Source organism: Aspergillus tanneri (assembly GCF_003426965.1).
Source record: "Aspergillus tanneri strain NIH1004 chromosome Unknown AapTan_8_pilon_pilon_pilon, whole genome shotgun sequence".
NCBI classification, from domain to species: Eukaryota; Fungi; Ascomycota; class Eurotiomycetes; order Eurotiales; family Aspergillaceae; genus Aspergillus; species Aspergillus tanneri.
This window is the reverse complement of record NW_022984635.1, coordinates 921,633-946,718: the sequence shown is the minus strand read 5'-3', so window position 1 is coordinate 946,718 and position 25,086 is coordinate 921,633. Positions and strand designations below refer to the sequence as shown.

At 46.5% G+C, this 25,086-nt stretch overlaps 7 protein-coding genes across 7 annotated transcripts; 4 read left to right on the top strand and 3 right to left on the bottom strand.

Moving 5' to 3' along the window:
* Positions 1-761: 761 nt before the first annotated feature.
* Positions 762-1,038, bottom strand: ATNIH1004_010928 (uncharacterized protein; the record flags this gene model as incomplete). The annotated part of the gene is made up of 2 exons (XM_033575496.1): positions 762-842; positions 904-1,038. The coding sequence occupies 2 exons, from the start codon at positions 1,036-1,038 to the stop codon at positions 762-764; spliced, it is 216 nt and encodes a 71-aa protein (XP_033421351.1).
* Positions 1,039-1,395: 357 nt separating this feature from the next.
* ATNIH1004_010927 (uncharacterized protein) lies at positions 1,396-2,195 on the top strand (the record flags this gene model as incomplete). The annotated part of the gene is made up of 4 exons (XM_033575495.1): positions 1,396-1,458; positions 1,519-1,854; positions 1,913-1,988; positions 2,026-2,195. The coding sequence occupies 4 exons, from the start codon at positions 1,396-1,398 to the stop codon at positions 2,193-2,195; spliced, it is 645 nt and encodes a 214-aa protein (XP_033421350.1).
* Positions 2,196-4,237: 2,042 nt separating this feature from the next.
* On the top strand, positions 4,238-13,302 carry ATNIH1004_010926 (Type I Polyketide synthases (Type I PKS); the record flags this gene model as incomplete). The annotated part of the gene is made up of 7 exons (XM_033575494.1): positions 4,238-5,389; positions 5,445-5,568; positions 5,626-5,715; positions 6,016-6,288; positions 6,344-9,927; positions 9,976-11,154; positions 11,218-13,302. The coding sequence occupies 7 exons, from the start codon at positions 4,238-4,240 to the stop codon at positions 13,300-13,302; spliced, it is 8,487 nt and encodes a 2,828-aa protein (XP_033421349.1).
* Positions 13,303-13,883: 581 nt separating this feature from the next.
* On the bottom strand, positions 13,884-18,280 carry ATNIH1004_010925 (putative FAD dependent oxidoreductase; the record flags this gene model as incomplete). The annotated part of the gene is made up of 16 exons (XM_033575493.1): positions 13,884-14,115; positions 14,170-14,285; positions 14,340-14,395; positions 14,448-14,551; positions 14,609-14,653; positions 14,712-14,942; positions 15,006-15,192; positions 15,264-15,342; positions 15,391-15,529; positions 15,585-15,642; positions 15,701-15,815; positions 16,588-17,379; positions 17,449-17,595; positions 17,651-17,924; positions 17,973-18,098; positions 18,147-18,280. The coding sequence occupies 16 exons, from the start codon at positions 18,278-18,280 to the stop codon at positions 13,884-13,886; spliced, it is 2,835 nt and encodes a 944-aa protein (XP_033421348.1).
* Positions 18,281-18,918: 638 nt separating this feature from the next.
* On the top strand, positions 18,919-20,186 carry ATNIH1004_010924 (TauD/TfdA dioxygenase family protein; the record flags this gene model as incomplete). The annotated part of the gene is made up of 3 exons (XM_033575492.1): positions 18,919-19,362; positions 19,419-19,963; positions 20,018-20,186. 3 exons carry the CDS (start codon positions 18,919-18,921, stop codon positions 20,184-20,186), a joined length of 1,158 nt encoding a protein of 385 aa, XP_033421347.1.
* A 564-nt stretch (positions 20,187-20,750) lies between these two features.
* On the bottom strand, positions 20,751-21,599 carry ATNIH1004_010923 (uncharacterized protein; the record flags this gene model as incomplete). The annotated part of the gene is made up of 2 exons (XM_033575491.1): positions 20,751-21,251; positions 21,312-21,599. The coding sequence occupies 2 exons, from the start codon at positions 21,597-21,599 to the stop codon at positions 20,751-20,753; spliced, it is 789 nt and encodes a 262-aa protein (XP_033421346.1).
* A 2,686-nt stretch (positions 21,600-24,285) lies between these two features.
* Positions 24,286-24,586, top strand: ATNIH1004_010922 (uncharacterized protein; the record flags this gene model as incomplete). Its single annotated transcript, XM_033575490.1, has 2 exons — positions 24,286-24,391; positions 24,444-24,586. 2 exons carry the CDS (start codon positions 24,286-24,288, stop codon positions 24,584-24,586), a joined length of 249 nt encoding a protein of 82 aa, XP_033421345.1.
* Between the last annotated feature and the right edge of the window lie 500 nt (positions 24,587-25,086).

Sequence of the window (25,086 nt, the reverse complement as noted above, 5' to 3'; positions counted from 1 at the left end):
GTCTCGGCAAGACCGTCCATATTTGAAAGATTACGAGCAATCAGCTGTGCTAGTCGTTCGTGTGTCAACCAGATTGTCAGCATGGATTGCGAGTCCTGTGATCCATTTGCATCCTAGACGTCAATTTCATAGCCCGTTAGGCCCATTGCCCAGGTTAAGGTGCCACACCTGGTTCATATGATCATGAAGTCGATGGTAAATGTCTCACCCCATGCTTTGGGGGGATGGCATCAAAGAGCTATTCCAGGCTTAATGCCGTCAGGGTGGAATGCTTGGAAAAGAGAAGAGCATACGGAATATACATACATACATGCTACCCTATGGCATTTCTATAGGACAGAGCCTAGTAGTTGGATTATAGTGCCCTCACTGGCAATACTGCTTGTTTTAATACTAGTCCAGAGCAATCAAGCCAGACTCGGGTGCACGGAAGGTCTGCTACCCCGGCATGCTTTACTGATCAAGTGCTAAGAACAGGTCTTTTATGCAAATACATCATTTATTGCCCCTCGTTGGCAAGTTTAGAATATAGTATATGGCTATGTGGCAACCATAATATTTGCATGTCTAGCCTAGACCATGGACATATGCCGTAGAGTGTGCAATATTGCTGGCTGAAAATCCAGAGGAGCCCACTGATAACAGATAGTCGGGTCCCATGTAATTGTCAGTTGAAAACAGCGACCACGCATGTTTACCACCGCCTATGAATTAGTTAGGCCATGAAGGCTATGAATACCTATGTGGGAATACTCTACCCCTCATAGATCCGGTGGGTACCCTACACAGCCCATATCACGCTTGTTTCCGTGGTATGCGATTCCCCTCTTGGGATTTCGAAGCTCCACATCGGCAGTCAGTGTCGTGGACAGCAGCGTAATTGAATCCCAGATCTCTGCACACCATCAGACAGTGTCCTGCAGATTGGTAGGCGGATGTGTCGTAGATGCGCATGGCCGGGCCGGGATCGCCGTAGCAGCCATCCTGGTGATTCAGCGCCAGTCCGTATACAGCCAGGACAAGAGTGTTCGTCAACATCCTTAGATGAAATCCTACAGTTCTGAAAAGATACCATAGTGCTAGATAGCTTCTGTATTCCTCTGGAATATTGGGAATGTTGATATCTGAATAGAGAGCCCATATGAGTTTCCTCACTGTTGTTTATATGCCATATTGTGTCGGCGGATATTCTCGGGTCCTAGCTATCTGAAATCCGCTCGAATCTCAGGTAATGCTGACATCCGAGAATCCTACGCTTTTACTCGCGACCAACATACAAACAGGCCTTATTATTCACGCACCTCCGCCCCGCCCCCAGATCCCAGCATCGCAGTATTACGTCAACGATCTTAGCCTTGTGAATTCTAACCCCAACCCCCTTCACTCACTGTAAATATGGCTTGTGAGAAATCCGCAATCGTCATTGTCGTTCCATACTTGCTTGGGACTCAGACATGTGTAAGAGAACATCCCAATCTAGTATGTGTCAGATCCTTCTAAAAACCATTTGTCTACGAGGGCCTCCGGACTCGTCTTAAGAACGAGGCTCCCGTTATCCACCCATCCCTACCGAGCATTTCGGATGTGGATTGCGATGATTTTCCCACCCTCACCCTGACCGACGATGCCATTGCCGGGACGCAGGCTCTAGTTGAGGAAAGGAAGTCCATTGTCGTGGTAATGCATTCCTCTAGGGGAATTGTCGGCAGCGAAGCGATTACCCAGAGTCTCATCTCTGCAGCCTGCAAGATAAAGGGAGTGCTATTTCATCTCTTCTACTATTCAGCTTTTATTCATGGGAAGGGGAGCTCAGCCCTGGGAACTTTTGGAGAGTTTCCGAATAAAGATGTCAGGGTGCATGGCAGATCTGATCTGCGTTAGTAGGAGCATACTGACATGATATCCGGTGTAGGCCGACAGCCGGTTTAGTATCAAGAACGGGGCTAAGACTCTCTATAACGATCTGTCGGACAAGGAAGCAAAAATGTGTGAGTCCCGACTGATCCCCGGTCGTACCGTGTCCAGACGACGTCGGTCACGCGCGTCATGTACGAGTATATGTGGTCAACGTATCTTGTTTGAACGACCAGGCTGCTCCTCCTCAGTTTCAGGAAATGGTTGCTGGGATGGTGCTGGCTGAGATTCAACGCTGTACCGCAGGATACTCTCCCATGCTGAGCCAGGCCGATATGTAGGTAGGAAGAATTGCAGCAGTAGCTGACCAAGCTACGGCAGCCCTTGGATAGGGAGGTTAAACGGAGACACCTCAGTATCCCATAGTTTGTTTACTATAGCAGTGTGTTCAAGGTCTATAGCGTTATTTCTAGTAGCTAGGACTATCTAATCTGCAGTATATTATAGTTCTTCCAGACTGCCGGCGTATAAAATCGGCAACATCTACAGTTGCAAGGTTAGGATGCAAGGGTCGAAAATGGTAACGTTAATTCAATCCTATAGTACATGTTTTCCTGTACAAAGAGAAACTTTGAGAGGTTCCGCTGACTGCAGTGTTGAACTGGAGAGTTTACTATTCGACTGTAACCTGCTTTCTTGTCTATTTGCAGATTACGATTTTTGCTTCCTGCTCATCCGCATCTTTTGCTCTCTTTGTGTATGGCGAAAGCCTTGGCAAACTCCCCGTTTATTATGCCAACTGTAAATACAAGATTAATCTTGCGCATATCTCAATGAAATTGCTTCAATAGACTTACTTAAACAAAGTGTTACTGTAATGAGCAATCGGACCTCACCGAATGCAACCACAGCTGTCAGTTAGTCCTCTTTTTGTCTTGCAGTTAAGCCCCGCTGACAGTCAACTAAAATGATGACTTTCTTATTGCTAATCTGAATACCATTGATTCTGCAAATAAACAGTATTCCTTTAACGCCTCACTATTTGTCTCAGGGTTGTTGCTAAATCGAGACCACGAATAAATCTTGTCTGGTACGGAAACTTTTTGATGCTAGAAAACGAACCCGGGGAGTACACCTCTTTGTTTAACATTTAGCAGTCTTTCCAACCACAGTGGCTACTTCCTGCTGTGAAACACTACAGACTCTGGTAAAGACCTTATTACTATCATAACGTGGTTAGTCGTACTATACAACAATAATTCGGGCATGTCTAAATGCCCTTCTCCGGATGTTTGGCAATTCCCGTAAACCAGGGAACCATATAATTGATGCGATGAAATGTAATGAGTTTTATTTTGAAATGCTTCTAATGTAGGGAATCATAGGGGTAACAGGGGACGTACTGCGATGGGTATACTCGGAATACTCTAGATCGAATTTATTTGATGGATATATCGCCCAGAAATGCCCCTCTGCTGGGAGGTCCAGACTTCAATGGCGATAAAGAAAAACAATTAAAACACAATGAGCATGATATAGAGTTATAAGTGATAAAGCCAATATAATTGACCCACGTTGGTAATAGACTGGGCCATTCTTTTGGTGTTATATAGGTGTACTGCATGCAAATATACTGGAATGTATCTGGCATGTTGGAATGAAGCGCTGAGGGTTAAATGCATTCAACGCACGCAATATTAGGATTCCAATATCTAGTGTCTGGATATTACTACCGTATGGATGGGGAGCAGTCTGAGCCGGGCAAACGATACTCTTGTAGCGAAGAATCTGACTGTGGTATTATATCTTACCTAGTTAGATAGTAAAAATGCGTAGCTCTCTGGGCTATTCCCACCAATGTGCGGCTTTGCATTTAAATTTCAATATCCTTTGTATGCCGTGAATCTTCTATACCTGTACTGTTATAAAAACCTAAAGTAGGTTTCCGGTAATTTGGTATCACAAAGGGGATATTGCCACACTTTACATCCCCTAGTGTTAGACAAAGGCTACTATTTGGTTCAAGGCGCGCAGCCCTGTCTTAGGAGCTGTGATAATTGGATGTGACATTGCGGACAACAGCATACTAATAAGAATAAAATGTTATTAGCGTATTGTTTTTAACAGTCCCTGACATCACTTATGCAGGAAAATACCGCACAGCCCATGTCCGTAGACTTTCGAGTCACTAACCTAATGTCACAAAATGAAATGAACTGTCACTTCCAATATAAAGGTGGTATGGGACATCCAAAGCAGCACGAGCCGCCATTTCCATAGTTCTCCTTGACCACCATTCCAAATTCTGAGCTTAATACTCAATATTTTATATTAAGTTAGCCCGCAGTCATTGTATATTGTGCGTCAGGATACTGTGGAAATTATGGAACAGGCCTTCACCAATGTAATAGTTCACAATGATGAAAGGCCAAAGGTGGATCTCCCTAGTCAAGGGAGGCCTTCCGCCCAGACGAATGGGGTCGTGGCGGAGGGGCGTGATACCCACGGTTCTAATGCTGATCCAGTCCCATTTCCAATTGCTATAGTTGGTATGGGAATGAGACTTCCTGGAAACGTTAACTGCACAGAAGATTTTTGGGATTTTCTCATTAACAAACGTGATGGTCTTTGTCGAGTACCGGACTCAAGATATAACGTCGAAGCGTTCTACGATGAATCCAGACCGGGCGCAATACGGACGAAAAACGGCCATTTTCTGCATCAGGATATTTCCCAGCTGGATAACGTATTCTTTGGTATAGGGAAACCGGAAGCAGAAAAACTCGACCCCCAACAAAGGCTTCTGCTTGAAGTTGTTTGGGAGTGTATGGAAAATGCCGGCCAGGTTAATTGGCAAGGATCCAACATTGGCTGCTACGTGGGTGTCTTTGGAGAGGATTGGTTGGATATTTTGAGTAAAGACTCCTTGCAACATGACCGATTCCGTGTTATGAGTGCTGGGGACTTCGCTCTTTCGAATCGTGTCTCTTATATATACGATTTGCATGGACCCAGTGTCACTCTCCGAACAGGCTGTTCCTCGTCAATGGTGGGATTACACGATGCCTGTCAAGCTTTATACGCTGGTGATTGCTCTTCTGCCCTTGTCGCAGGAACCAACCTTATCATGGGGCCGACTATGACGACAACAATGTCCGAGAATATGGTCCTTTCAACCAGTGGCATTTGCAGAACATTTGACGCTGCAGCCGACGGATATGGTCGAGGTGAGGCCATCAATGTGATTTACATCAAGCCATTACATGATGCACTTCGAGAAGGCGACCCGATACGTGCGGTTATTCGTTCCACCGCGGTAAATTGTGACGGCAAGACGCCTACCATTTCAACACCAGGCTCCGAAGCCCAAGAGAGACTTATAAGGCACGCATACCAGAAAGCGAGAATTAAGGGCGAAGAGGTTTCAAAGACCGCGTTCTTTGAGTGCCACGGTACAGGCACGATTGTAGGAGACACGGTAGAAGCATCGGTTGTGGCCAACATCTTCGGCAATGAGGGAATTTACATTGGCGCGGTGAGCTTGGTCCAGCAGAGTATGGATTGGAGTTAAGGCAGCTGACCCCAACTAGGTTAAGCCCAACGTCGGCCACTCCGAGGGCGCCTCAGGCATTACAAGTATTATCAAATGCGTCTTGGCGCTTGAGCACAACACAATCCCTCCAAATGTCCATTTCCACACTCCGAATCCCAAGAGTAAGTGGTGTCGTTCTCTACTGCTTATCTTCGTTTCTGCTAATCTGTCAATCCAAGTCCCATTTGATAGCGCCAAACTCGATGTGCCGGTCTCCCCGTTATCGTGGCCAGCCGGCAAACGCGAGAGAGTGAGCGTCAACTCGTTTGGTATTGGAGGGACAAACGCGCATGTAGGTGCTCAAGTGGTTTGCTATTTTACTGGTTCTATTTCAATCCCACAAAGCCACGCAACTGCTCCTATTTGCTGCTTAAATTTCAGGCGGCCCTACCGCTAACTTTCGAAGACAATTTTGGATTCAGCCGCATCATGCTGCCCACCCGAAACCAGAAAACAGGGCCATTTCCCTCATTGTAATACACACTTGCTTGTTGTATCGGCGAAGTCCAAGTACTCTTTAGATCTACGCGTTGATTTAATTACAAAATATGCTCAAGCCAACCCCCTAGTGTCGAAAGACCTTGCTCACACCCTTGCACGGAGGCGCGTCCATCTCGGAAATAGGGCGTTTGCACTTTTGAGCGAAAATGGGCTCGTCTCCAAATTTGAGAAGTCACAATCTATTGCGCCACGTGTGGTCTTCGTATTCACTGGTCAAGGAGCGCAGTGGCCTAGAATGGGACGGGACCTAATGGCGCGGTTTGGCAAATTCCGGCAGGACATTCAGGCTCTTGATGGAGTCCTGCAAAGCCTGGAACCGGCTCCAGCATGGAGTATCCAAGGTACGTCAGTTTCTCAAGATTTGTTTTTGGCTTCTCTTCTCACTCAAGAATTTAGAGGAATTGTCAAGAGAAGAAGACACTAGCAGAGTTGGAGAAGCTGAGTTTGCGCAGCCTCTTTGCACTGCCATTCAGGTAGCTCTGGTGAATTTACTGCGCAGCTGGGATATCGTCCCTTCAGCTGTAGTGGGACACTCGAGCGGGGAAATCGCTGCCGCTTATGCGTCAGGGGCTATAACCGCAAGCCTTGCTATCATCCTGTCGTACTTCAGGGGTTATTCAGTAAAGGCAGTATCATCTATTCCCGGGGCAATGGCCGCAGTGGGGATGTCGCCGGAACAGGCCAGGCCTTATTTACGACCAGGTGTAACAATTGCTTGCGAAAATAGCCCGAAGAGTATCACCCTTTCCGGCGACAAGGAGGTATTGGATGGTATTCTATCCCAAATGCACCTCGAAGACAAAAACTTGTTTTCCAGGCGTCTGTTAGTGGACATTGCATATCACTCTCATCATATGACAGAGCCAGCAGAAGCGTATAGGGCACATATTTTGCCCCATATATCGCACAATGATTCTATGGTACCTCTTTACTCAACTGTTACCGGAAACATTATTTTCAATCCCTTGAGATTAAATGCAGAGTACTGGTGCCGGAACTTACAGTCTGCTGTTTTGTTCGGACCCGCGATCCGGCAGATCTTAAAGGACGATGTTTCAGCTCAACTGTTTTTAGAGATTGGACCTCACTCTGCATTGGCAGGACCTATACGGCAGTGCTTTCAGTATGAGTCTACCACGAAAAATGATAACTTTTACGTAGCTACACTGCGCAGAAACATTGGAGGGTGGGAGGCTCTCATGGAAACAGCTGGGCGTCTATTCTGCCACGGCGCTCCTATCAATCTTTCGCATGTGGTAGAAGAGGGTAAGGTGTTGACCAACCTTCCCCGCTACCCGTGGCAGCATGAAGGAAGGCTGTGGAGTGAAAGTCGGCTAGCTCATGACTGGAGGCTCCGGGAGGCTCCGTATCACGAACTCCTGGGTTGCCGCGGCCTTGAGTCGACCTGTGTGGAGCCGTCGTGGAGGAATCTCCTACAACCAGATCAGATCTCATGGCTTGGAGATCATAGGATTTGCAAGGAAGTAGTGTTTCCTTGCGCTGCCTATATTGGAATGGTGGGTGAAGCCATCCGTCAAATTACTGGCTCTCTGGACTTCACTGTAAAGAACTTATTTATGAAAACAGCGTTGACAATTGTACCATCTGACACTACTGAACTTGTCACAAGCATGCGACCAGGAAAACTAGCTGATGATGTTGATTCCGTTTGGTATGATTTTGCAATATTTGCCTACCAAAAGGACTCATGGAAGAGGTACTGCGTCGGGAAAGTAAGGCCGGGGCCAGACAAAGAATATCACGCCAGAAACATCCCCATCCATTCCAGACATGTTGAATCGGAAAAATGGTACAGTGCCCTAGAGGGACGCGGTTTGGAATACGGACCTCAATTTCGCCGACTTGAGTGTATATCTGCTTGTCCAACTGCGGCAAGAGCAACTGCTACTATAAGTAGTGATGATGCCTATGCTAGCTGTTATTCACTTCATCCCACTGTCATTGATCAAAGTCTACAGTTGCTCAGTGTAGCAGCGACTAATGGTATACCTCGGCGAATGACTAGACTATGCATCCCCATGGCCATTGAAGAACTTTATATTGGCCCAGGGAGTGGAAAAATGTCGCTTGCAGTATCCTGTGATGAATCGGGTGGTGCTTTACTTGGCAATGGCGTTGTTATGGCCGGAGAACAAGTCGTCCTTTCTCTATCTAAGGGATTGTTTTTTAATATTCAGGACCCTGATCTTGCCAGTCCTAAACTTCCCTTGGCATCGACATCACATTGGAAGCCTCACATTGATTTTATCCCTTGTGAAAGTTGGCTACCAGACTCAAGAATCGATATATGTCTTGGACAAAATCTCAGCAGACTTGCATATTTGTGCATCGCAGAGACATACCACCGGACAGTTTCATCGGTTCCTAAAGCCGTGCACTTGAAGAAATGGCACTCTTGGATACAGTCACAGTATGAAAACCTCTGTCGCGGTGGGCCAGATTTACTTTCTGAAGCAACGAATGTCGCCACCATGAATGACCATGAGCGCAGGATAGCGCTTGAGAGCTACCAATGTGTGTCGAAGGATTCAATGGAACTTCCAAGCTATCAGCTATGCTGCAGGTTGCTTCGGTCGATCAATGGTGTATTGGATGGCCAAGTGGAGCCTTTTAATCTCCTCATGGAAAATGGCACACTGAAATCATTCTATGAAAAAGCATCGGCTTCTACACAATGGAATGAATTCCTAACAGCGCTTGGACACTCTAATCCTTTACTTCGGGTCTTGGAAATAGGTGGTGGGACTGGAGGAGATGCGGCCATGGCTTTGAAAGGATTAACATTAGATCATGGCAATCGATTGTATTCCAAATACACATTTACTGATGTGTCTCCTGGATTCTTACCAGAGGCAAAGGAGCGATTCAAGTCATACCCGAGTATTGCATACGCTACTTTGGACATCAGTAACGACCCCATTGAACAAGGGTTTGAAGCGGAAAGCTATGACTTAATCATTGCGTCGAATGTTTTGCATGCCACACCAAATATTTCTAAATCCCTGGCACATACAAGACGACTACTCGCCCCCGGCGGTCACCTACTGCTCATTGAGCTGGTTCCTCAGATGCCACTTATTGACTACATTATGGGCCTACTTCCAGGGTGGTGGCTCGGGGAAGGCGATGAGCGTGCTGAGAAGCCGTATATATCCATTGATCAATGGCATAAAAGGCTAATTGATGCCAACTTCACTGGCGTGGATGCATTGTTACACGATAATCAAATGCCATACCAATTGACGGCACACATCGTGTCAAGACCTGTGCCAGTGAAACGACCTGTCAAAGAATCTGTTTGTCTCTACTATCGTGTAGCAATTACCCCTTGGGCGCTAGACCTGGAAAACCAACTTACTGAGGCCGGATATGCTGTCAGCTGGTATAGCCTACAGCACCCACCACCGCCCGGGTCAAACGTAATATCATTGATTGATCTTGATGGGCCCTTTTTCGACCAAATGACGGAAACTGAATTTAACATCTTACAATCTTTTATATCTAATATGAGCAATAACCACATATTATGGGTCACCAGATCTGTACAGATGGGATGCGAAGATCCTCGATTTGCGTTAACGCTGGGTGTCATAAGAACTTGTCGTCATGAAGTGACTCGGGACTTTGCGACTCTTGAAGTTGACCAGATCGATGATCGTGCCATACGACCAGTGGTTCAGGTATTTGAAAAGCTTCTAGCCCAGAGCGACAAGCCAATGATCTACCGGGACTTAGAATTTGCTCTCAAGGATAGCATTGTCTATGTGAATAGATTTCACTGGAGTTCCCTTGATGACCAGCTCACCGAAGTACCTGATCCTAAGAGCTCGCGAGTGTTAGATATTGGTGCATATGCAATTCTAGATTCATTAATGTGGTCGTGCACGGACTTAATGCCCGTTAAGCTAGGTGACGAGGATGTTGAAATAGACATCAAGTACGTTGGACTTAACTTTAGGGTGAGCAATCCATATGTATCCACATAGACTCTTTGCTAAATAGGACAGGACATGATGGAGGTTATGGGCTTCATAGGGAGCAAGGATGATATCGGTCTGGAAGCCAGTGGCATCGTTCGTCGAGTTGGCTCTGCCGTCAACACACTGTCTGTCGGAGACAGGGTAATGGTTTTAGGCAGAGGGCTGGCATGCACACGAAAGGTTGTTCACGCGGAACGTTGCCTGCCTATCCCAGACGAGCTGTCCCTCGAAGATGCTGCTGCCGTGAGCTGCGTCTATGCCACGGTAATATACGCACTTATCTATATTGGAAACCTCCAGAAAGGTCAATCAGTCTTAATCCATTCTGCGTGTGGAGGAGTAGGATTGGCGGCTATTCAAATTTGCCAAATGAAGGGTGCTGAGATCTACGCGTCGGTTGGAAGTGAAGCAAAAGTACAATTTCTCATTGAAACAGTGGGAATACCACGCGATCGAATATTTAACTCGCGCAATTCTTCATTTTTTCCTGGTGTTTTAGAGAAGACCCACGGCAGGGGTGTGGATCTTGTCCTAAACTCACTGTCGGGTGAGTTGCTACATGCATCATGGAAATGTGTTGCCAAGTCAGGAAAAATGCTGGAGCTGGGAAAACGCGACTTTATTGGCCATGGAAAATTAGACATGGATCTGTTCTCTGACAATCGCTCGTTCGTCGGCGTGGACCTACTCCAGCTACTTGATGATAGCCCGGCACTGCTACGTCAAATAACGAAGGATATGATTTCATACTTTGTAACAGGAAGTGCACAACCTATAAGACCAATCCATACATACAAAGCAGTCAATGTGCAAAAGGCTTTCAGATACATGCAAAGCGGACAGAACATGGGTAAAATTATTATACAGATGCCGGAAAACCCAGCAACTCTTCCTGTGTCGCGGTTGCACGAGTCAACTCCATATTTTAAATCTTCTGCTTCTTACCTGTTAGTCGGGGGCCTTGGTGGCCTTGGTCGGGCGATAGCAACGTGGATGGTAGAGAAAGGAGCTCGGCAACTAGTTTTTCTCTCACGGTCCGATTCAACATCAGCAAAGCGACAGGCATTCATTGAAGATCTGGAGAACCAAGGTTGTAAAGTAACCACGATAACAGGCAGTGTCGTGGATATGGAGGATGTCCGACGAGCAGTATCTTTGGCCCCAAAACCGATTGCAGGTGTTATTCAATTGTCCATGGTGTTGAAGGTATGTCGAATAAAGCTTTATCTACAATTGGCCCACGGCATCCAGCTTATCTCATCATAACAGGATCAAACACTAAACAAAATGTCATATGAGGAATGGATTACCGCCCTTGGTCCCAAGGTTCAAGGAACATGGAACCTCCATAATGCGTTAGAACACACGCCGTTGGACTTTTTTGTTCTCATGGGTTCGCTGGTAGGCATGTGTGGCTGGACTGGACAAGCAAACTACGGAGCGGCAAATGCTTTCCTCGATTCGTTCGTCCAGTATCGTCAGTCGAAGGGCTTGGTCGCCAGTGGTATTGATCTTGGTCTCATGAAGGATATTGGATACGTTTCAGAATCTTCGCTCCAGGGAACATTCTCAAGGGCGCGTGGAAGCTCTATTCTGATGCTGGAAGAGACGCATTTACTGCAGGCCATGGAGAAGGCAATATTTTCATCTCGTTTCAATACGCCAAGCCAGCTGCTCGTTGGGCTTGGGTCTAATAGCTTCATTTCCGACAATGAACTTCTGGTGATGTGGACTCAAGAAGCCCGGTGCAGTATCTGGAATAACATTTTAGCGGGTATAAATCAAACGTCGACCGGCTCCAAAGCAGATGAGTTAAGAGAATATATGAAAGCCATCAAGCAGAATCCTGACCTTCTAGACAAGCCGGCCACCGAGCAAAGGCTCACGGAAGAGTTGGGCAAATTGGTAGCTTCCTACACATCTCATCCGGATGGCATGACGCAAGAAGAGCTATCAAATATTGCCATAGACTCCATGATGACTTTCGAAATCCGGACTTGGTTCCGCCGTCATGCTGGGCTAGAGCTAACTCTGGTCGACGTTTCCAACGCAGCAACTGCAGGAGAGCTCAGTAAGGCCGCCCTTCAGAAGATGCGCGGCCTGTTAAACGAAGAAAAACCAGAAAATGAGCAGCTAGTAGTGGACTCTGCTATCGGAGAGAATTACGAGAAGGACATTAACTTAGGGGTCGATCTGCATCCCATCCCTGGCAAGGCCCCTGAGTGGACCTCTGAGTCGGAGGGTCGCATTTTCTTGACTGGGGCAACAGGATTCCTCGGAGCGTTCTTCCTGGAGCAACTTGTGCGCCTGCCACAGGTAAAGTCAGTTGCATGCTTAATTCGAGCCCGCAATCCTGAGTCGGGCAAAGGTCGCCTCGAGGACGCTTGTCGAAAGTTTGGAATATCCGCCGACCTTACGTCTAAGGTCATCATAGTCCCTGGAGATATCGGCGAAGAGAATTTGGGACTTAGTAGGCAAAGATATGATCAATTGGCGAAGTGGGCGAGTGTTATATTCCATTTCGGGGCCTACGCGAATTACACCTTGCCATATTCGGTTCATCGCACCGCCAACGTTCTGGGATTGCTAAAACTTATCCGGTTCGCCAATACTGGGCGTTTAAAGGCGATTCATCATTGCTCTAGCATTTCAGCATGCGCTATTCCTGCGTCTCTAAGTGAAGAGACACCTGAAGATCAAAGACCCCTTCTTGTATCGCAGAAGATCTCGCAAACCCTCGGATACTCACAGAGCAAATTTGTCTCGGAGAGTATTGCCTGGAATGCCATGGAAAATGGGTTCCCTATTGCAATCTACCGACCAGGAATTGTCACCGGGCATAGTGCCACGGGCATATGCAAGAAGGAAGACTTCTTCAACCGACTTTTGTCACACTGTATTCGGCTCGGCTGCTACCCTCGAGCACCTGATCAGCTTGCCCAATTTGTCCCTATTGATTTTGTCTGCTCCGCAATTCTTCGCATATCACTGAAAGATGATAGCATCGGTCATGCTTTCAATGTCGTTCTGCCGGATGAGGGACAGAAAATTACACTGAAAGATATATTTGACATTTTGAGTGATTGTGCCCCTACTCCCTTCCAGAGCATGCCATTTGTCGATTGGCTAGAACAGTATCTCAAAGCGGGAGATTCGAATATCAGGGTAGTTGAGTCGGTACTTGCCGATCGACTGGCCGGATATAGATTATGGTGGGAGGAAATGGACCGCATTGCTCCTTTTAGCACAGTGAATCTACGACGTGCCCTAGCCGATCATCCGGACATTCTACAAGTGAAGCCCATGCGAGATCTGCTCAAAACATATTACGAGTATTGGATACGCCATGATTAGTGAGGTTACTTCATTTCTCCGCCCCAAGTTCTGGTACATGGCGGGATTTGCTACATTGCATATCTTAATACGAGAGATTCCGTATGAACGGGGTGACTTTAGACGTGAGCATGTATTGTATTTTGTATGGGATAGGTTGAGGTCCAAGGGAATGTTTTGGAGGTTCTCAAGATTCTCATGTATGCCCAGATAATCTTCAGTTCAACAGGTCAGACTCCGCAGGGTTGTGACCCAGTCTGTTGACCGCAACGCCAATATTTGCTCTTCCGATGAGATTAAATACCCCGAGCCACTTCACAGTAGGAGTAGAATAGCATAGAAGATTCTAGGAAATAATAGACTCCATGATGGTCAAACTCCATAGCATTTATATAGACCCTCTAGCTTAGTTGTGTGTGTTTGTGCAATGTGCCAAAGAAACGGAGCCACACTGATCAAGAGCAAGCCAGTGTGGAATTTTTACCTACTTTGGTGACTGTGCGGGAGTCGCCTTGATTGAACTAGTCTCCTATCCTGATCTTCGGATTTATTCAAGGCCCTACTTCGACATTAGTTTCAGTTTTGACTCCCAAGTTAGTTACCTACTTCTTAGCATTCTCACGATACTGCAATTCTCTCGTGGCAATTGCCGCTGCAATCATAAGTGTCGATATCACTGACACAGCAATGAAACCCTTGCGGTACTGCGGTGCATCGACCTGCTGCCATACAACCTGCGGCAACCAGGCTTGGAACACGTATGCCATTTCATTCATACTTCCAACAACGAGGGCCCGTTCCTCGTTATCCTCTGAACAGATCTCATGTGCCCACCTGTCTCCTTAGCATCAAACCTATCTCCAGAGACAAAAAACTGGGGGCACCTACGCCATGCAAAGACCGCTTAATCCGAACCCAGCACCGCACAGGATATAACATGTCCATTTCCAGCCTATTGGGATATCCCATATTGCCAAAGAGACGTAGCATATTATATTGACAGTCTAAACGGGGGTCAGTAATTGGGTATGACGGAGGGAGTATAGGATTGGACGTACAGCGCCGAAAATAATCGGTGGCCAGCGTTTTCCGCCAAGGATAGAATCGGATGTCCCTTATTTTGTCAGTTCTATAGTATCGAGATGTGAAAAGAAGTAAGGACATACAGGCATATATCAATGTCGTAACAACCTGAACCGCACTAGTCGTGGTCGGGTATGCGTTGATCTGCGTAATGGTGTATTTCGGGTGCTTTGAAGATTTCAGAAATCTAGAATCAAATCGTTAGATCTAGATCTCACTCGGATAGATAGAATTATATCCATACTGTTGGAAGATGGGCTGGCTTCCTCCTCCTCCGTTATTGAATGTTCTTAATTCATTAGCGCTATGACCACCATTCATCGGTGTCTCTGAAGATGCACACATACATGTAAAGCAACGTGAGGAGATATATACGCCACGAAGTGAAAATCTTCTTCATCTTCGCCTTCGTATATGGCTGTCGAGTCTGTCGTCCTTCCAATTGCATTCTCTTCTGTGACAATGCAATCTCATCCTTGCTGAGATACCAAGGGTTTGAGATCTCGGGGACATCAGGCAGCACGAAGAACCCGCTCAGCGCAACGGGGATAGAAATAATCCCATCTACGATGAAAAGCCTGTGATTGCCATCAGTCATCCTCATCTTTACTAGAAGTTAAATACGATTGACCTGATCTCACCATTGCCACCCGCGGAATCCACCTCTTCCTTCGAGATTATACACCGCAGCCATCAAGTATCCCGAGAACATGCTGGCGATGCCACTACTCGTGTGGAATATACATGAGCGCTTCGCAAGCTCGTCTTTTCGATACCAGGATCCGATGATGTATTGCATTCCTGGGTAGAAGGTACTCTCCGCGAGGCCTGCAGTTATTAGTCTTCATCCTCGTCGGATCGAATCGATAGTATCCAGATATATAGAGATAGTAACACACCAACAAAGAACCTAAGAACGTAGAACTGCGTAGCAGTATTACACCTTGACATGGAAAAGGTAAGAATTGTCCATAGCAACTAATCGTGTCAGTATCGACACGTTCACCACATCCAAAAAGCGGTTACCTCCATGGCTGGAATCCAGTATCGTGGTCTCACGCGTGTGAGAAGCAAGTTACTTGGTATTTCACCAATCACGTAGCCGACCGTCCAGCATGTTTGCATGTAATTGAGTTGGTTACCGTATAAACTGAGGTCTTCTTTCCTGCGCGATGTTAAACAATCTGTTGGGTTTTCACAGCGGGAAGCTGGCGACATACATCCCCGATACGAAAGCGTTATTGATGTTGATTTGGTCCAGATATTTAATAAAATACCCTACCAACCGTCAGCCTTATATTTCTCAAAGATAGAAAGTGAAAGAAGAACACCATACCAAGAGAAGCAAAAGTCAGGATCGCCGAATCCAATTTAAACAGCAATTTTCGCTCCTCGGGCGACTTATCAAACGTATCCCAGATATAACTGACCCATTTCCGCTTGGGGCTAGTCTGAACCACATCGCTAGCAGAGTCCACTGCTCGTTCCTCCGCCGTGGCTGCTGATGGAGCCATACTCCTTACTCTGTATAGCAGATGGGCTTAGGGACTTTGAATCTAAGATTCGTAGGGGCAGTGTATAGAGGTGAGAATGCCAATAGCAAATTATATAAATTTATCAAAGCACTCAACAATGAACCATGTCACTTGTTATGGGGCAAGATAACGGCCATTGGATCCTAGGCGGGGGTAGCTTATTCCTCATCTTCGTAGAGTTCACGCCATCCTGCACATCCACGATTTAAAGTCAGACATGAGTTGGCAGAGGAAGGAGGACCACCACGGTGGGGGATTTCTTTGCCGTTGAGTCATGTTCCGGTATCGCACCGGAAAGATGCAAGAAGCAAGGGTTACGGACTACGTGGTAGTTAAATTGGAATGGAGCCAACGCGATGCCAACGCGATTCCATCCAATAGCACGAAGATAGAACACATCTTGATGTATTGTGTGAGAGCACTGTGGAGATGGAGCTCGTCATACAGAGGTTGGATGATGTGCGTCTACAGTCAATCCTCAAGCTTAGTTATGGCATTAGTGCTGATGCAGCATGCCTCCTGATTAAGAGATACGCTCGCCTGTATTCATTTCCTGCCCAATTGTTCTGGAAAACCACTCCAGTTGATGCAATGCTATTGGTCTTCTTGATATATGGCGTCCTCCGTCTCGACTATGGTGCTATCTACACTAAAAATGGAATGCAACTAGCCCAGCTCAGCTACAGACCTCAAGCGCTGGGACCTCTCCGACGCGACTATCTCCTATAGGAGGAGCTTGAAAATGATTCCTGATCCTTTCTCTCTGTTCCTCTTTGGCCTTGCGCCATGTCGGTGTGTGCCCTTCAACTGGAGATAGCCCGTGAACTGCCCTGTTGCTGTTGATCCAACCGAGAATATCCTCAACATACAGTTCCTCCACGTCCTTCAAGGAGTGAAACTTCTTCCCAGCCCCAACCCGCTGGACTTTTGCTTCATACTCAGCTCTCATATCGGCCTCCGTTGGCAATGAAGCGATACCAGAGAGTACTGCCGCCACCGCAATTGCCTGGAATTCAAACAAAGTGAACGTCGCCGTGTAGTACGGTATCCCAATAAATACCAAAGTCGGGTCAGGAATGTAGAAGATGTCTTTATGCAGGTTATGCACCTGCGTCCCATCAGACACCAGGATTTGGCTGTCAGCTTGCTGTGGGTGTATCTCATCATTGTGGTATTTAGGCAAAAAGGGAAGTGTGATGTGATAGCCGGTACAGACAATGATACCATGGATTCCACACAGCTTTTGGCCCGACTTCAGGTGTGCCACAATGGGAAGTGCCTCGTCGTTAGATACAACTCGCCCTGTATCTTGTACCTCGAAATGTGATACTTCGTTTATTCGCACGCCGTTTTCCGGGAGCATCGCCGGAGACAAATCAAAGTCACCATTTCGCGTGCTTTGATACACGGTCCTTGAAACTGGACCGATCTCTCGCGATATATCTACTGAGGATACGCCCCCACCAATAAGTAGAATGTTCTGCGTTAATATTAACGTTAGCCCCTCGATTCTGCTGCATTCGTGAGAGTATATAAGGCAGGGTACTACCCTCTCCTTGAATTCATCAGGCTTCCTATACCCCTTTGAATGCATGATTCGCGATGGCCACTTTGATTTCGCTTCCGATAGACCAGGGATATCTGGCACACGAGCGGCATGATAATGGCCTGAAGCAACGACTACCGCATCAAATGCCTATAAGCCCTTGAATATTAACATGAGCACAAAGTCCTCCCAAAGCGGGACTTACCGAAATCTGCTCTAGTTCTTCTACCGCCCCAGTCTTATCATCCTCACGCAGAGTTGACCAAGTAACATACCAGGTCTCTCCATCTTTGGAGACATCTTTGACTCGCGCCCCATAGAGAGTCGCATCATGAACCCCACTCTTTTCAGCCGTGTCCTGTATATATGCCTGAATGACCGTATGGCTGACAAAGTCGGGTGTTCCTTCCGGCCAAGCATTGAGCTTGGTCCGGATTAAAGGTGTGGGCACGTTATTCCTAAGTCCATCGTAGCATGGACTATGTTGATTAGTTACATGTTCTATTATACCGGTAGCGCCAGCCTACCCTGGAGGGGCATGCTCGAGAAAGGCCTTTTCCCGTGCATTCTTCGATATTTTTCCTGTTTTATCGGCCTCTGATGGCTTATCGGCAGGATATTCTGGCTCGAGTGGCCGCCGCTCATCATACAGCCTAGAAAGTTAGGTAGCTACCACATCGCGCAAAATTGAAACCACGTACCAAACACCACCTGGGGCTTTATTCCTCTCAAAAACGGTTACATCCAAACCAGCTGCTAGGAGATGACCAGCAGACACAACACCGCTAATGCCAGCGCCAATCACAGCAATACGATGGCTCTTGTTCCCAGCCATAATGTTCGCCCAGAATGTCTGACCCGTCCCGCATGGTGGAGTGGTCTGGCATAACCCATTTATGAAGGGGAATATATAGCGTGTTCCTTAACACCGCTGACTACTGCGCGTAGGAAGGCACGTTATGCAAGACTAAAGTGGTGTAATTTGCTCCCCAAAGTAGGGAATTGGTTGCAATATCCACATTGATCGCCAAACCAGCATCATTAGCCGAGGGGCCATGACGAATTGCCACTGCTGCTCCAAGACTCCAGATTATAAATCTTTCACTCAGAGACGCCATCACATCCCAGCATGATGATATCGGAAACGCACTCCCCCGACTCTACTCCGAGTACGATCCTGGAATCCATCACCAGACTGGATAGAGATAAGCTAAGGATTGCGGGGCTATCATGGATAATACAAATCAGGCCATCTGGTTCGGAATTTATCCAAGACAGAGTGTGGGAGTTGGAAGACGTAATAGGGAGCGGTGATGGTGTGATCGCATCCCACGTTCCGACAGACGCAAAGCATTAACAATCCACATAACAGTATGGAGTGAGTGGTCCATGCGGAGTGTGTTTAAAATAGGGATCACAACCAAGAAAGATTGATCAGATTGTGCACCACGACTAATCGGTAAACATACCAATATGGCACCGGCTCCCATTGATTCCCGAATTGTTGATGTTGCTCCACCACGAAAGGACACTCTAGCTTTGCCCCCAGCAGCGCGGGAACGCCTCGAAAAGGCGGGTGTGGATCTCTCTTCTGGCTATCCGTATCGTCCATCTCGTCCTCTCTATCTTGATGATGTCTATAATATCCGCAACTACCATCGCGAGCATGTCGACCCAGGTACCCGGGCTGATCCTGAGAAGAAGGCCTTGCTCACTGCTGCAAAGGAAGTTATTCACCTGACGAGACACATTGGAACGGAAATCATAGGTCTCCAATTAAAGGATCTCACCGACCAGCAAAAGGATGAGCTGGGATTACTTATCGCTGAACGAAGCGTGGTCTTCTTCCGGGATCAGGATATCACACCACAGCAGCAAAAGGAGCTAGGCGAATGGTTTGGAGAGATCGAGGTGCATGTAAGTGTATCGCCCTCCAGTATATATAGTTTTTAGCTTGACGTTCAATTTTCTAGCCTCAAGTCCCGCAAGTCCCTGGGATTCCCGGAGTCACGGTATTATGGCCTGCCTTACAGGCCACCGAAACCGCAGCACCTGGGTTCCGTCGCCCTGGAGGCGCTTCTCGCTGGCACACGGATCTGGTCCATGAGCGCCAGCCGGCTGGAGTAACCCATTTACACAATGACACCGTGCCCACTGTTGGCGGGGACACCCTTTGGGCCAGCGGATACGCGGCATACGAGAAACTCTCTCCTGCATTCCGAAAGATTATTGATGGAAGGACCGCAATCTATCGGTCCGCGCATCCCTATCTAGATCGCAAGAGCCCCGAGGAAGGACCCAAATACGTTGAGCGTGAGCATCCACTTGTCCGCGTCCATCCTGTCACCGGTTGGAAAGCACTCTGGGTCAACCGGGCCATGACAGATCGGATTGTCGGCCTGGATAAGGCAGAAAGTGATCTTATTCTGGGATATCTCTGTGATGTGTACGAAAAGAACATCGACATTCAAGTCCGCTTCAAATGGAGTCCGAGGACAAGCGCTCTCTGGGATAACAGGTTAGTAGGTTTTCTACGCTCCAATGGTAGCATCAGACTAAAGGCATAATATAGGATCACCATCCACAATGCTAGCTGGGATTACGAAGGTTCGCAGCCACGACACGGTACAAGAGTAACGGCGTTGGCCGAGAAGCCTTTCTTTGATCCAAAAGCACCGACGCGGCGAGAGGGCCTGGGCTTTCTGGGTAAAGACGAGATCGATGAATTGAATAATCATTGATGATTCTACGTGTTAAATGATTTATATGAACATGGAACCTAAAGATATTTCTTAGCTATAGCCTCATGAGCCCTAGGCTTCCAAGGCTCTTTCCAGCTAGTGCACCTAGATGAGTTGTGGCTAGAATGTACGACCTTATCATTGTGCATTAAATTTGCATAGACTGCCAAAGGTGACCACGCAGTGTAAGTTCCTGGCATTTTGTCTCTCGAGGAAGGCAGCCATAAGGATTCAACTCTAGATCATTATAATTAGATATGGTGAGCATCTCGTACGCCTTAATGGGTCGTATCCATTATTTCAATCTAGTGAGAGAGTCTATAATTGTCCTGAAATCGCATGATATGCAATATTGGGATCACAATACAATGTTGTGTGGGGATATTGGGTGTTCTTGGCAGCTCGCCAAAGAAACCCTCGACTCCAGACACTGCGAAAAAGATGGTACTGGCAGCACGCATTTCCAGTCCAGTCTGAAATTCAAAGATGTATTTCGGATATCCAGATCCTTTGGTCCGACCTATTCATGGATAATTAAGGGGTTATTTCACGTAAAATTAGGATTTACTTGCGACGTAATATGTAAATCCAGTGAAATACTTCCGGAGCATATGCAAAAGACGAGGTCTCGCCCTTGGGGGCCTTCACTGGCGTACGGGACACAAGTTCCCAATAACTCGCCAAAAACTCAAGGTTGTCGAACCGCGTAGCCGAATACGAAAGTGTCATCCACGTAGTACCTTGCCTTGTCAATGGGACCAGGTGCAGCCCCAACAGCTCTACCGGCGACAACGTTAACCCTCCCTGACGGTTAATAACTTCGCGTATTGTAGGACAAAGGCCAGACGAGGTAAAATCCGCCGGGAAGGAAATCAACTCGCCAGTCGCAATAGCATCACTGGTGCTTTTGTCTAGGATCATGTCAAACGGTGCGAACGAGAAAAGACCGATCATATTATCCCAGGATCGTAGGTCTACCTGTAGCCACTGCATGGCATGAGAGAGGTCCTCTGTGTTCTCTTGTTCTCGGCCCAAACGGACAGCTTCGGCGGAAAAGTCGGCATTCTGTGATACCCAGGAGAGTGAGTAATGAGTGAGGCTGCCTGAAGGAAAGAATGTACAAACCACTATGTAACTTCCCGTCCAATTTTGCTTCACAAAGGCATCGCGAAGTTTTGTTCCCAGCTTCGAAATGCCCGGTCCCAGATGTAACACGCGTGGAATCGCGTCAGATGCGGATAATGGTCGACCTTGTAAGTCGGACAGGGCCGCATCGATGAGCGCCTCGCCAGGATTCAGCCATTCACCGACATCCTGGCCGGTCGCAAACTTGTTATCCCAGTACGACGGGTCGTCATAGTCTGGCACGCCAGCTATTTTGGTGTGTTTTCTCCCATTTGGTGGGGTTGGCATTCTTTCGTGGTGTGGAGCGAAAAAGTCAACATTGTTGACGTCAGGTGATGTTTTTGTACAGTCATCTTCTGGTAGGTAACTAGTTAATGTAATTCCCCACCGAGATGCGCACCTCTGGCCTGGATTAGAAAAAATACGCTTTACACCCCGAAAAAATGCATTTTTATATAAAAATTAATAGAATATTGTAACACAGGTTGACCGACTGCCTGGTGGTATAGGTGTTTTAAGTCGTATATGAAGCTGCTTAAGTACACTCGCTGAATTGAATGGAATTAGGACAGTTGATAAAAAGTCATTTTTAATAATATTTAGCTTAAATGCTTCTAAATGGGCCTGTGGAATATGCTTAATATGAATATAGCCAAGCCGTGCCTTATTTTCAACTAAGCGCCCGTAGGCCCGCTTAAGTGGTGAAAAGCGTGCAATATCAAGGGTGCAAGAGGTTTGATGGGTATGCTGGCATGCAGGTTAGTATAATATCATTATATGCACATATCTGATTAAAATAAGTTAGACGGCCTCCATGGCCATCTAGAACAAGTAGGCGATATACCCGTTGCACGACTAGTTGCAGCAGAGAGCTTTTGAAGCCAGCATAATCCAACCTCAGTAGTCCGGCCATTTTAAATAACTTCAATCCTCCAATCAGGTGGTAGGGCTTTATCTTCATACCAACCCTTAATATGGACCTTTCCCTTGAAGAATTGTACAGGGCAGTAGAGCGCCCATGCTGTAGAATTCACACATTTAGTTAAAGTAAGCTATTCCCGGTTTTCAGGGTGTGAAGCTGACGCATGCCATATATATCATTCAATATATAAATGGAGGTCAGGATACATATATATAACAACAAATAGTGCGTATATAGTTAAATATTGTTTGAGTAATATAACTACAACTTTTTGCAGACCTCGCCTTGCCTACAGGAGCTTTACTAGTAATAGTATGCCACTATACTAGTAAAAAGTAAGGTGCAATATTGCCGGACGTGTTATAAAATTGATATTTCGAAAGAAGTTGTCAAGCTGGCAGCTAAGTGGGTAAGGAAAAGAATTGATTAATAAAGCAAAGACATACAAAAAATAGGCATAGCCAAAGGGACAGTAGCAAAAATATCTAGCTTTTTAAATTGCCATAGCTATTTTATTCAGCAGGGGTTAAATACAAAGCATACTAGAATACTCCTAGACTGCTGTTCAGTGTCTAAAGGATTCCAAGATCTGCCTAGATTAACATGCCAGAGGTGTTTTAAGCCTGTGTTGGGAAGACTGTTGACCAAGGTATGTAGTATGCATACCGAGGGATGAGTGAAAATCATGCATACTAAAGAGGTTTCGGGGTTAAAAGAAACCCTCCCTCCCCCCAAAGGTATTACAGCACTTGGAGTATAAAAGAAGCTGTAAAGGGCACCACCGGCCCCTTCTCATTGAGGCGTTTCGAAGACGCGAAGAAAAGGGGGGGGGGTGGTTAAAAGAATCCGAGGTGAGCGCTCAAAGTAGCGAAGGGAGGAGGTTTCCTACGTGACACATATACAATTGCTTCCATAAGATTTACGTAGTTGGAGCCTAACAACAAAATCTTGTTATAATTAGGCCATGGGAGTGAAATAAAAAACAATACTATAAAGAAATAATAAATGCTGACGCTATTGGGATAGTAAATATGTAGCTGCAATCCAGATTTAAGGAGAATTGTATCTTAAGATCAGCGTCCTTTGCTATTGACTTTGGGATTGAAAAGTAGTTTGAATACATGCTTGACCTAGCGCTAGAATTCAGAAAATTGTCCCTTCAATTTTCCTACCTAGATAAAAGCCACGAGAGCGTGAGTGATACATTACCACTATTCTGATAAAGCTCTCTCCTATCATGGGAACGAACTATATGATCGTAGAACACTTGCTAACCAGACAGGTAACTGGAGCAGATGAGATTGCAACACAGGGTCTATATCTCCGAGTACAAATAATGTATCAATTACTGCCCCCTGAAAATGACTTATTTGGTGTGAATTTAAACAGCTGACGACAGGATCAATATACGAGATGGGAATGGGCATAGAGCCCAACCTAGGTTTCGACAGCAAAGATAGTATTGTGGAAACTTCCCTACGATCAGATAAACCAAACCTTTTATGTATTTTGACAGAATAAAGCTCACAGCTAGTAGAGGGGTATTCATCTCAGGCAGGGCGTTTCCCCCCCGACCGATCCTCTCAGGCTGTGACTACCCTGTAACTAAGATTCAGGAGAAATAATAGGTAAGCAACGACAACGCCACCGCAAGATGATCAGTATAAGGTCCTCATCTGCTGGCCGTTTAATTAGTCGACCAGATTTTGAGAAGGGAGAAGTCTATTGGCAGGTGTCCATCCAATCACTACGGTCCATTTCCAGCTCGAGGCCTATTCTGCAGCAGAACCAGAAACCTCAACACGCCACTTCCAATAAAAATTACCGTGTCCAATCGAGCCAACCACCTCCCTGAAAAAGTCATCTCATTCATTCGTTACGTTACACCTGCTGTCTCGTGACTACCCCGCATCCGCATGGTATATATACCCTGACCATCTTATATCACCATCAACTTGATCCGATTCAACCTTCAGGAATATTTGTCTCGATCATTTCCATCGACTCATTTAGTCTACACAAATTCTTAATCTATTAGAAACCTTTGCAAAGATGTCAGCGCCTCAGGTCCTACAGAGTCTCTCCACTCTGGGGTCATCTGTAGGACAGTACTCGAGACAGCAACTCTCGACTCTGAGAAACCGTATCTTCAAGACAGGTAGGCCGCCAGTGATCCCGACGTGTCCTACTAGTCTTCTAACTGTCCAAAGACAAGTCTCGACGCAGGGCGCAGATCGTTCAGACCTCTTTCGCGGTGCATCGCCCCGTCTGGATCACTGCGGGAGGGGCGGCATACACCACTATGGGCGCTGTCTACCTTACACTACAATACATGCGTCGATTGAAGCGGTAGCTGTGTACTAAACAGGTCGGAAGGATGCTCCTTCACATACGATGAAGCAAATACAGCATAGGATAGATCCTAGACAGGATACTCGTATTTTCTTTTGTTAACTCCATATGATTTTCAACGGGAGGAATGGTTATTTCGGACGGATTATTCTTATTCAAATGCCACAGGATGGCCAGGAGAAATGGAGTTTTAGCATGTTCTGATCATTATTTGGCGAATCGCACTGTGGGATGGATGAATCAGGGATGAACGAAGAGGGGAACAGGGAGACAGGGGTCCATGTCAACTAGTGACCTCATTGATGTAAATTCAATACATATAAATAGGGATGACATGAAATCCAATTAACTTCAAAACTATCTACGTCCATCATGCCACATCTTCTGCACCGGTGGCATCACCGAGGCCATAGTAAGGGGTATTAAGGGCCAGGGTTGAATATACTGGAGGAGAGTTCTTGATGCTAGGCGGTCTGATATCACCACTCTCATCAACAATAC